Source organism: Hyla sarda, chromosome 3 (assembly GCF_029499605.1).
Source record: "Hyla sarda isolate aHylSar1 chromosome 3, aHylSar1.hap1, whole genome shotgun sequence".
Taxonomy (NCBI): Eukaryota; Metazoa; Chordata; class Amphibia; order Anura; family Hylidae; genus Hyla; species Hyla sarda.
The window spans coordinates 162,565,602-162,578,354 of record NC_079191.1 but is presented as its reverse complement, the minus strand read 5'-3'; the positions used below and the strand labels follow the sequence as shown (position 1 = coordinate 162,578,354).

General features: G+C 43.3%; 1 protein-coding gene across 1 annotated transcript in view; it reads right to left on the bottom strand.

Annotated features, from left to right (window-relative positions):
* The window catches only part of LOC130361842 (probable cation-transporting ATPase 13A5), a 218,814-nt gene that overhangs the window by 99,421 nt on the left and 106,640 nt on the right, over positions 1 to 12,753 (bottom strand). Inside the window, exons 15-17 of the mRNA XM_056565409.1 lie at positions 8,471 to 8,621; positions 1,096 to 1,170; positions 481 to 637 (exon numbers count right to left, since the gene is read on the bottom strand). Coding sequence (XP_056421384.1) covers positions 481 to 637; positions 1,096 to 1,170; positions 8,471 to 8,621 — 383 coding nt within the window. The remainder of the gene's footprint in view (positions 1 to 480; positions 638 to 1,095; positions 1,171 to 8,470; positions 8,622 to 12,753) is intronic.

Here is a 12,753-nt window from a genome sequence, read left to right as displayed (position 1 = left end):
TGTAAGAGCTGAGAGTTGTAGTTGTGCTGTGCAGGTGGGTGACAAGGAAGCCAGGGAAGCGGCAGCATTATGCTCTGCTCCCTTGCTTCATAGAAGGGAAAGAAAGTTACGGCACTGTAACCTTCATATTTTCCTCTAGCAGCTGTGATTGGCCAGGAGGTCCGGGCCAATCACCGGTCTGCCCGGGAAACATGAAATTACAGTGATGTCATTTCAGATACCTGTCAGCTGGCTATGCTCCCGGCCACACGCCCACAAGCTGTTGGGACTACAACTTCCAGCAAGTCCTCACTGTAAGGGCATGCTGGGAGTTGTAGTCCTGCAATAGCTAGCTGGAAGATGGTAGATGCGGGCGGGTGGCCGGGGAGCGGAACTGTTTCTAGCATCACTCCACGGGCCCCCAGTTAATGGCATGGCCTATTTCCATGGAAAGTACACAATTGAGCAAGCGTTTAGATATACTGCATTTATTTAGAATACCTGTTTCTTTCTTGCAAAACTGAACTACAATCTCTGGAGCTCCTTTCATAAAAACGAAGAATTTCATTTCTCCTATTGCCTTGGTAATAACAGACATGCGTTGAAGACTTGAGGAGAAGGGGAATTGGCAAAAAATACAAAATCCCTTGAATGGTACCTATCAAAATGTAAATTATTTAAAATTATAATTTAAATTATTTAAATGTTACTGTAAATACATCAAATTTTAGAACTGGATAAATAAACTTAGTTGTATTTTTTGTTCAATCTTGTGATGACTACATTTCAGTACATTATTTAAAGGAGTTGCTTTGAACATTTTGAAATATATATATATATATATATATATATATATATATATATATATATATATAGTTTATCAAATATATCAAAGTGCTCATTCCGCACGGTGACTGGCTAAGCAGCCATTTCCTGTCACCACTTTGCTGGAACTAGTAAGAATCGGACTGTAGTGGGGACTTAATAAAAAATAGGTCCCTACCTGGGCATCGCCTTTAAAAAGTGACAAACCTTTACACAGCTCTCATTAAAGGGACAAACACAAATGAAAACATGGCTTTAATGTTCATGTTACTATACTAGCACACAACTTACATTTAGTATCCATGATCCTGGTGTTACAATGGAATATGAACTAGATTTTTCATTTGATTTGGATTCCTTCAGGTCCTAAGGAACATCAAAATAAGACTAGAGATGACCACACACATTCAAAAAGTTTGGTTCTGCATTTGCCAAATTTCTGCATAACATTTGGTTCCCACCAAACTATTTTGACGTGTAGCCAATTTGCATCAATAGCCCTAAAACTAATGAATTACACTGTCTAAGAGCCCTACATAACACTTTTTTCAGTCAGCTATGAGAGTAGCCAAGTACTGAAGGCAAAGTTAATGTTAATGTAAAGGTTTCATGTTTGGCTATGGGTACATGAATAGTAAACATTTTTATGCATTACTTTTTCTCAACAATTAGTTTACCACACATATGCAAAAGAACATGCATGTATGTCCTGACTCCTGGAAGTAGCTGCCTTGACACATTAGGAGCTACATGTAAGTCCTTTTGATAAAAACAAGTCCCCATGCGACTAAGCAGAGCTGTGCTGCACAGCCAAGAATCCCTAAAAGCGGCCTGGGACCAATCACGATGGTCCCTGGATGGTGATCGCTCCTATTGGTCTATCACAGAACAATAGGATTAAACTGTAAGGCGGAAGAGTCTTCTGCCGATGCTTGACTCAGTAAAGCGGTCGGAAAAAGAGAGGGCTGCATTGGTGAAGCCCACCCCAGCTAACAGGATCAGAATGCTTTTAGTGTGACCGCAGCATCCATCAGGGTGACAGGGATCCCTCTGCTGCTCACTTGTTCCCTGCCTTTGTTTTTATGGCCAAGGAAGCCTATCAGGCTCTGTCTGAGGCAGAGTCTAATCTGGCATTTCACTTCTGATCTGGCGTTTCAATTCCTTTAGTGACTTGTGGTTCTCATTTTTAATGTGACCTAATAAAGTCTTGCTTTTTAACCTGTTTTTCCTGAGAGCTGGATTTAGGCTAGGACTCCACTGAGATTTTTGCCCTGCTATTTTTGTGGCATAAAAATGCCAGAAAGACTGCCACAGTTTTCCCCTGCATTTTGTCATTTTTTTCTGGCGTTTTTACCTTTGTGTGGAATTTGGCTTTTTTGACCCCTTTGGCATTTTTTTTTTACAAAATAGTTGAGTACCAAAAAAATTAAAAATAAATAAAAAAAGGATGCAGTAGGGATGTAAAAATGTATTTAACTCAATATTTATTTTTTATCTAAAAATTTTTATAAAATTGTATGTGTGTTTAACTTTCTTTTTTTTTTTTACATTTTTTATGTAGTACTACTACTCCCAGCATGGAACACACTGTTCTATGCTGGGAATAGTAGTACCTGTACTATAGACATATCACCCCGGGTGTCAGTCTGACACCCGATGCGATCATCCATATTATAGCAGTAATGTAGCTCTGTACAGCGCTCACATCTGTCAGGATTCGGCAGGCTGGTGCTGGATCCTCTGTGTCAGTGAGGGATTGGCGTGGACCATACCGGTGGACCGGTTCTAAGTTGCTACTGGTATTCACCAGAGCACGCCGCAAAGCGGGATGGTCTTGTTGCGGCGGTAGCAACCAGGTCGTGTCCACCGGTAGCGGCTCAACCTCACTGACTGCTGAGACTGGCGTGGTACAGAAGGACAAGGCAAGAGCAAGGTCGGACGTAGCAGAAGGTCAGGGCAGGCAGCAAGGCTCGTAGTCAGGGGCAACAGCAGAAGGCTTGGGACATACACAAAACGCTTTCACTGGCACAAGGCAACAAGATCCGGCCAGGACAGGAAGGGGAAGTGGTTTTTTATAGGCATGGAGCAGGGAAGCTAATTACACTGATTGGGCCAGGCACCAATTAGTGGTGCACTGGCCCTTTAAATCTTAGAGAGCCGGCGCGCGCGCGCCCTAGAGAGTGGAGCCGCATGCGCCAGGACGTGACAGCCGGGGAACGGGACAGGTGAGTAGATTGGGATGCGACCCGCGAGCGGGCGCGTCCCGCTATGCGGATCGCATCCCCGCCGGCAGTGTCAGTGCAGCGCTCCCGGTCAGCGGGTCTGACCGGGGCGCTGCAGGGAGGAGAACACCGCGAGCGCTCCAGGGAGGAGCAGGGACCCGGAGCGCTCAGCGTAACAGTACCCCCCCCCCCCCCTTAGGTCTCCCCCTCTTTTTATCTGCTTGTCCCTTCATACAAGACGAGGCCATTGGAAGCGACTCTTGAGTCTCCCTCCAGATAACGGAGAAGTCCTGGGTTACTTCATCTAGGGAAGGAACTCCAGAAGAAGTGGGAATGGGGAGGGGGGGCAGAGGGTGAAGCTTGCCACGGGTCAGAGTGTTACCAGGAAGGTGGCTATGAGGAGGCAAGATCTCTGCTTGCTTTTTGCCGAAAATATCAGAAAAGTCCTGGTAAGCCTTGGGAGGGACAGGTAAGGGTGGAACCTCAGGAGTTAGACAAGTGGGAGGAGATGTGAGGCATTATTTGTGACAAGAAGGACCCCAATTTTTGATCTCCCCGGTGGTCCAGTCAAGGGTAGGAGAATGACGTTGGAGCCATGGCAGACAGAGGAGGACTTCAAAGGTGCAGTTGGGCAGAACAAAAAATTTGATTTTTTTGTGATGCAGTCCAATGCTCATAAGCAGGGGTTCTGTCCGGTAACGCACAGTGCAGTCCAATTTTTCTCCGTTGACAGAAGAAATGTAGAGCGGCTTGACTAGACGGGTTACTGGGATACTGAACCTATTAACGAAAGAGGCCAAAATAAAGTTTCCTGCAGAACCGGAGTCCAAGAAGGCCACAGCAGAGAAGAAGGAGTTAACAGAAGGAGAAATCCGCACAGGTACAGTCAGACGTGGAGGGGCAGAATTTATGCCACGGGACGCCACTCCCACGTGAACAGGTTGCGTGCGTGCGTTTCCCAGATGTGGGGGATGAATAGGGCAGTCCACTAGGAAATGTTCGGTACTAGCGCAGTACAGGCATAAATTTCCATCTCTGCGACGAGACCTCTCTTCATGGGTCATGCGAGACCGATCAACTTGCATAGCCTCCTCGGCGGGAGGCACAGGGGTATATTGCAAAGGATTCTGGGAGAGAGGTGCCCAAAGATCAAGGTCCTTTTCCTGGCGGAGCTCCTGGTGTCTTTCAGAAAAACGCATGTCGATGCGGGTGGCCAAATGGATAAGTTCAGACAGGTTAGCAGGAATTTCTCGTGCGGCCAGTACATCTTTGATGTTGCTGGATAAGCCTTTCTTGCAGATCGCGCAGAGGACCCCATTATTCCAGGCTAGCTCTGAGGCGAGGGTACAAAACTGGATGGCGTATTCGCCTACGGAAGAACTTCCTTGGACTAGGTTCAGCAAAGCAGTCTCGGCAGAGGAGGCCCGGGCTGGCTCCTCGAAGACACTACGAACTTCAGCGAAGAAGGACTGGATTGTAGCAGTGGCAGGATCGTTGCGGTCCCAGAGCGGTGTGGCCCGTGCCAAGGCCTTTCCAGACAGGAGACTGACCACGAAAGCCACCTTAGACCGTTCAGTGGGGAATTGGTCCGACATCATCTCTAAGTGCAAAGAACATTGGGACAGGAACCCACAGCACAATTTAGAGTTCCCATCGAACTTGTCAGGACAAGCGGAGTTTGGAAGTGGAAACTTGCTGCGGAGGAGAAGCAGGAGCAGGCGGAGGAGATGGTTGCTGCTGTAGAGGCAGAAGCTGCTGTAGCATGGTGGACAACTGTGACAGCTGTTGTCCTTGTTGGGCGACCACGGTGGCGAGGTCAGCGAGACTTGGCAGTGGCACCTCAGCGGGATTCATGGCCGGATCTACTGTCAGGATTAAAATCTTCAAATCTTAGAGAGCCGGCGCGCGCCCTAGAGAGCGGAGCCGCGCACGCCAGGACGTGACAGCCGAAGAACTGGACAGGTGAGTAGATTGGGATGCGACCCGCGAGCGGGCGCGTCCCGCTATGCAGATCGCATCCCCGCCGGCAGTGTCAGTGCAGCGTCCCGGTCAGCGGGTCTGACCGGGGCGCTGCAGGGAGAAGAACGCCGCGAGCGCTCCGGGGAGGATCAGGGACCCGGAGCGCTCGGCGTAACAACATCTATGCTCTATTCTCATCACTGGCCGTTCATATTTTCAGCCCAAAGCTGTGATTGGCCGGATGGTTGCAGCCAATCACAGCTCTGAGGAAAAGATGAATGTATGAGTGGCCGGCACGGAGTACAATGCAGAGCAGGGATGCGAGCACTGTATACAGCCGCTCCATATCTGCTATGGACAGGACGATCACAGCGGGTGTCAGTAGTGACATCCACTGTGATGTGTCCTTAAGCAGGCACTACTACTCCCAACATGGATCACACTCTGCTCCATGCTGAGAGCTGTAGTACCTGCATTAATAGACAGATCGCAGTGAGTGTAACTTCTGACACCCGCTGCGATCTGTCTATTAATGCAGGTACTACAGCTCCCAGCATGGAGCACAGTGTACTCCATGTTGGGAGTAGTAGTACTTGTAGTTAAGGAAAGATCACTGCGGGTATCACTCCTGACACCCGCTGTGATCCTTCTGTATAATGTATAGATTCAGCGGCCGCTCTCCTATGGTCCCCTGCATGGCCGTATATATACACATATTCCTATTTCCCACAGAGAGCTGTGATTGGCTGGAACCATCTGGCCAATCACAGCTCTCTGTGGGAAATATGAATAGGTGTATATATACGTCAGTGCGGGGGACCAGAGAAGAGCGGCCGCCGCATCTATACATTATACAGGAGGATCGCAAGGAACCCTGGCGATCTGTCAATTAGTACAGGTACTACTACTCCCATCATGGAACAGTGTGTTCCATGCTGGGAGTAGTAGTACTACCTAAAAAATGTTTTTAAAAAAATGAAAAACACACACACTACATTTTTATTATTGTTGGCTACATTTTTAGTGCTTTACCCTCTCACATAAATGGATCCCTGTTTAAAAATGTATAAACATTTCATAATAAAAAAGATTAATTTCGTTAGAGACAATTTTTTCAATCGCTACTGTATCTTTTTTATTATTATTTTTATGGTACCCTACGAAATTTTAATAAAAAAGGTATCTATATCATTTTTTTTGGATCGCTAAGGTAAAAAAAAAGAATAAAAACTGCCTGCAAAAACGCAAAATTTAAAACCAACATGGTGTTTTCCTTGGCGTTTTTTGCTTTCCCATAGACTTCTATGGGAGGAAAACGCCACAATTTCAGGGCAAAAAACGCCAAACTAGGTTTTGTCGGGCGTTTTGAAAAAGGATAAAAAAAAAAAAAACACCAAACTGAAAAACGCCAAGTGAATCTGGCATTTTGCAGTTTTCTATTGACTTGCAGCTAACTTCTGGACGCGGCGTTTTTTCGCTGAAAAAACGCAGTGCAGGAAAATTTGTGTTTTTTATGGCGTTTTTGTAAAAAAAAAAAAACACAGAGGAGTTCCAGCCTTACACAATTTTTTCTTCTTCTGCTATCTGCATGGGAAGCGGCCAATTGCTGTCCATGCTCCAGAATACCTCCTTGTGCCACAAAGACACACCTAAATCCAGACTGGTGGTAAGCTAAGTTTTTTCTTTGATATTTTTCATCTCTGTTCTGCTATGCTATGCCTCTCAGTGTAACTCTGGTAGGCACAGGCATAATACAATGCATAATACAATGCAATCAGGAGATCACACAGTAAAGTAAGATAAATATGTGAAATATTTTTTAAATAAATAATAATAAATAAGTTATGAAAATAAATATATAAAAAAAAAAAAAATATATATATATATATATATATATATATATATATATATATATATATATATATATATATGATATACCCAAAATAGTCCCTACAAACAAAAAGTCCTCACACAACTGTGCTGGTAAAAAATTTTAAAAACAAATTTGGCTCTCAAAATATGGTGATGAACAAATAAATATTTTTTTTTTTGTTAAAAAAAAAAAGCCCCACATTTTATAGTGTAAATATAATAAACCATTAAAAAAGGTTTATGAATGAAGTATCACTATAATCGTACTGACCTGCAGAATAAAATTACTATGTCATCACATGGTGCATACAGTAAAAATTAAAAAAAAATTACTAAAACTACATTTTTTTAAATTAATAAATCCATAAATATAAAGTAAACAATGATAAAAAAAAATTGGGAAATTTATTGCTAAAATTAGGAACCTTCTAACATGCATAAAAAGTAAAAGGATGTTTAGTAAATTATAGCAACACAGAGTAAACATATTGTGGATGCATGCCTATTCTTTGTACAAGCAGAAAATAAAAAATCTAGAAACATTTTAATTTTTACATTTAGTCACCAAATTTTGGGATTTTTTACAAAAACACTGAATATATTAAAAGGTACCTCTCATCAAATAAAGTTTTGATATATTTTAGATTAATGAATGTTGAATAAGTTTCCAATAGCATGTTAATGAAAAATATGCTTCTTTCTATTGTATTTTTCCCGATCAGTCCTGTCAGCAAGCATTTCTGACTCATGCTGGAGTCCTAAACACTCAGAGCTGCCAGCCTGCTTTGTTCACAGCCAAACAGGCTGTGAACAAAGCAGGCTGGCAGCTCTGAGTGTTCTCCTTTGTGAACAAAGCAGACTGGCAGCTCGGAGTGTTTAGGACTCCAGCATGAGTCTGAAATGCTTGCGGCCAGGACTGGTAGGGAGACCCCTAGTGGTCATTTTTTCAAAGTGAAAATTTAAATAGAAAGAAGAATATTTTTTAATAACATGCAATTGTAAAGTTATTCTGCATACATTAATCTATAATATATCAAAAGTTTTTTTCATGAGAGGTACCCTTTAACCAAAATTTACCACTAATATAAAGTACAATGTCACACAAAAGCAGTCTTGGAATTGCTTGCATCTGATAAATGGATGATATAAATAGGCTTTTATAGTGGCTCGGACATCATATACTGGCTTCTGATTGGCATCTCTAAATATGACATAGGAAATTTGTTAGGTTAATGTACTTTATTATAAGACAAAGAAAGGCAGCGTGGAGGCACTCAATTCAGTCTGTAGAACTTATTCAGCACAGGTCAAATTCATGGCCGTGCATTTCACCTGTGCTGAATAAACACTACAGACTAAATCGAGTGCCTCCACGCTGACTTTATTTACCTTTTAATTTATGGGACTGTATCCTATTTGGTACAGAGCACCGTAAGCCTGTTAACAATAAGCCGGAGGTTCAGGACCCATGCACTGAAGGAGTCACAGAGGGACTGTGTGGAGAGGTAGTGCCAGCTGATTTCTACCTTACATTATTTTTAATGTACTTTATGTTTGTCTGAAACAAAGAATTCCATTGCACAAAATATTGACAAAATATGGTTAGATATTACCCAGCCTGTTCCTTCAAACATCTTGATGTCTAGTGGATCTCCATGTAATTTTCCATCCATTAGAACCAATGAATGACAGCTGGCCATTGCTCCAATCAAAGGACTCCATGCTAAAGTCCAGCCAGGAACAAAAGACACTGCTTCCTGAAAACTGATAGACAACAGATTCATGTAATCTATAGCAAGAAGTATGCTAAAAAAAATAGGTAGTTTCTGGTTTTCTTTAACCCCTTAAGGAACAAGGGTGTATGGGTACGCCCATGCTCCTTGGTACTTAAGGACCCAGGATGTACCTGCACGCCCGTGGGAATCTGGGTCCCTGTCGTGCCCTGGGTTGGGACCGGACCGGGATGCCTTCTGAAGTCATTCAGCAGCCATCCTGTGCCTGGCGGCATGTACAGTGGTGATGCAGGGATCGGCGGCAGATACCTTGAGCACGTGAGGACCGATGATCAGGGACCCGTAATTGGAGCAGGGGAGGATCAGCAGGAAAGTGGAGGAAGCCGCAGTGTCAGATGCAGCAGTGAAGATCACGGTAAAATTATCTTCACTGCTGCTTCTAGGAGTTTGAAAACTATAACTCCCAGCATGCCCAGACAGCCTTTGGTTGTCTGGTCATGCTAAAAGTTGTAGTTTTGTAACATCTGGAGGGCCACAGTTTGGAGACCACTGTGCAGTGGTCTCCAAACGGTGTCCTTCCAGATGTTGGAAAACTACAACTCCCAGCAAGTCCAGACAGTCCAGGCATGCTGGGAGTTGTAGTTCTGTAACATTTGGCCCTTCAGATGTTGCAGAACTTCAACTCCCAGCATGCCTGGACAGTCTCAGCATGCTAAGAGTTGTAGTTTTGCAACATCTGGAAAGGCACAGTTTGGAGACCACTATACATTGGTATCAAACTGTAGCCCTCCAGATGTTGCAAAACTACAATTCAAAGCATGCCAAAACTGTCCAGCAACATCTGGCCCTTCAGATGTTGCTGACCTACAACTTCCAGCATGCCTAAGCAGTCTGGGCATGCTTGGAGTTGAAGTTTTCCAACATCTCGAGGGCTACAGTTTAGACACCATTACACAGTGGTCTCCAAACTGTTCTCCTCCAAATTTTGCATAACTACAACTGGAGGCACACTGGTTGGGAAACATTGTCTGTTTCCTAACTCATTGTTTCCCAACCTGTGTGCCTCCAGCTGTTGCAAAACTATAAATCCCAGCATTCACTGACAGACCATGCATGCTGGGAGTTGTAGTTTTGCAACAGCTTGAGGCACACTGGTTGGGAAACACTCGGTTAAGTAACAAACTCTGTGCTTTGCAACCAGTGTGCCTCCAGCTGTTGCATAACTACAACCACCAGCATGAACGGACAGCCAAAGGGTATGCTGGCAATTGTAGTTTTGCAACAGCTGGAGGTTTGCCCCCATGTGAATGTACAGGGTATATTCACACGGGCGGGGGTTTACAGTGAGTTTCTCGCTGTAAGTTTGAGATGCAGCAAATTTTCCGCTGACACTCAAACTCCCAGCAGGAAACTCGCTGTGAAACTCTGCCTGTGTTAATGTACCCTAAAAACACTACACAAAATAAAAAGTAAAACACTACATATACACATACCCCTACAAAGTCCACTACCCCCCCCCCCCCCCAATAAAAATGTAAAACATCTGGTACGGCATTGTTTCCAAAATGGAGCCTCCAGCTGTTCTAAAACAACAACTCCCAGTATTGCCGGACAGCCATTGACTGTCCAGGCATGCTGGGAGTTTTGTAACAGCTGGAGGCACCCTATTTGGGAATCACTGGCATAGAATATCCCTATGCCCACCATGCAAATCCCTGCTCTCTCACTTTGGAGCTCTGTCGTATTTCAAGACAACATTTTAGGGCCACATATGCGGTATTTCCGTTCTCGGGAGAAATTGACAAAAAAAAATTGGGGGGCTTTTTCTCCTTTTACCCCATATGAAAAGGTAACATTGGGCATGTTATTGTAAAAAAAATAACTTTTCATTTTCACAAGAGGTAAAAGGAGAAAAAAAATTGTAACACAATTTCTCCTGAGTACAGAAATACCCCATATGTGGATGTAAAATGCTCTTCGGACACAAAACAAGGCTCAGAAGTGAGAGCGCATCATGTACATTTGAAGTGATATGCACAGGGGTTGCTGATCGTTGCAGTGGCTCTGACAAAAACACACAAAAAAACACCCACATGTGACCACATTTTGGAAACTACACTCCTCATGGAATATAACAAGGGGTATAGTGAGCCTTAACACCCCACAGGGGTTTGACAAATTTTTGCTAAAATTGAACGTGAAAATGACATTTTTTTTTCCACTAAAGTGCTGGTGTTATCTAAAATTTTTCATTTTTACAAGGGGTAATAGGAAAAAAGTCCCCCAAAATTTGTAACCTCATTTCTTCTGAGTATATAAATAACCCATATGTAAATGTAAAGTGCTCTGCTGGCGAACTAGAATGCTCTGAAGAGAAGGAGCACCATTGGGCTTTTGGAGAAAGAATGTGTCTGGAATTGAAGGCCATGTCCGTTTACAAAGCCCCCATGGTGCCAGAACAGTGGACCCCCCCACATGTGACCCCCTTTTGTAAAGTGCACCCCTCACAGAATGTAATAAAGGGTGCAGTGAACATTTATACCCCACAGGTGTCTGGCATATTTAGGGAAAAGTGGTCAATGAAAATGAAAAATTAAATTTTTCATTTGCACTGCCCACTGTTCCAAAGATCTGTCAAACATGAGTGGGGTATAAATGCTCACTGCACCCCTTGTTTTTTTTTTTTTTTTGCTGTTCTGGCACCATAGGGGCTTCCTAAATGTGACATGCCCCCCAAAAAAAACATTTCAGCAAAATTTGCTTTCAAAAAGCCAAATGTGACTCCTCTTCTGAGCATTGTAGTGCGTCATCAGAGCACTTGATGTCCACACATGAGGTATATCCATACTCAAAAGAGATGGGGTTACAAATTTTGGGGGGCATTTTCTCCTATTACCTCTTGTAAAATTTGGGGGGAAACCAGCATTTTAGTGAAAAAAAAATAATAATAATTTACACATCTAACTTTAACGAAAAGTCGTCAAACACCTGTGGGGTGTTAAGGCTCACTGTACCCCTTGTTACGTTCCATGAGGGGTGCAGTTTCCAAAATAGTATGCCCTATTTTTCTTTTTTTTTTTTCTGGCACCATAGGGGCTTTCTAAATGCGACATGCCCCCCAAAAACCATTTCAGCAAAATTTGCTTGACAAAAGCCAAATGTGACTTCTTCTCTTCTGAGCATTGCAGTGCACTTGACGTCTACACATGGGGTATACTCAGAAGCGATGGGGTTACACATTTTGGGGGGCATTTTCTCCTATAACCCCTTGTTAAAATGTAAAAATTGTGGGAAAACCAGTATTTTAGTGAAAAATAAAAATAAAATAATCATTTACACATCCAAATTTAACGAAAAGTAGTCAAACACCCGTGGGGTGTTAAGGCTGACTGTACCCCTTGTTACATTCCATGAGGGGTGCAGTTTGCAAAATAGTATGCCATGTGTTTTTTCTTTTTCGTTTTGTTCTGGCAAAATAGGGGCTTCCTAAATGCAACATGCCCTCCAAAAACCATTTCAGAAAAACTCACTCTCCAAAATCCCATTGTTGCTCCTTCCCTTCTGAGCCCTCTAGTGCACCCACAGAACACTTTACATACACATATGAGGTATTTCCTTGCTCGAGAGAAATCGGGTTACAAATTTTAGGAAGATTACTCTCCTTTTGCCCCTTGTAAAAAATTTAAAACTGGGTCTACAAGAACATGCAAGTATAAAATATAAAGATTTTAAATTTTCTCCTCCACTTTGCTGCTATTCCTGTGAAACACCTAAAGGGTTAACAAACTTTCGGAATGTCCTTTTGAATACTTTGAGGGGTGCAGTTTTTATAATGTGGCAATTTATGGGATATTTCTAATATGAAGGCCCTTCAAATTCACTTGAAAACTGAACTGGTCCATTAAAAATTCAGTTTTTGAAAATGTGAAAAATTGGAAAAGTTAAATCCTTAAGCACTTAGGACGTATGAGTACGTCCTAAGTCCGGTCCCTGTCTATAACGGGACTCCACATCATAACGGAATGGTCCAGGCGCCTATTCACAGCCGGGACCCGCGACTAACAGCGTGCTTCCGCGATCGTTCGGCCACGCACTATTAACCCTTCCGATGCGGCGCTCAAAGCTGAGCGCCGCATCGAAAGTGAAAGTAAATGCTTCCCGGC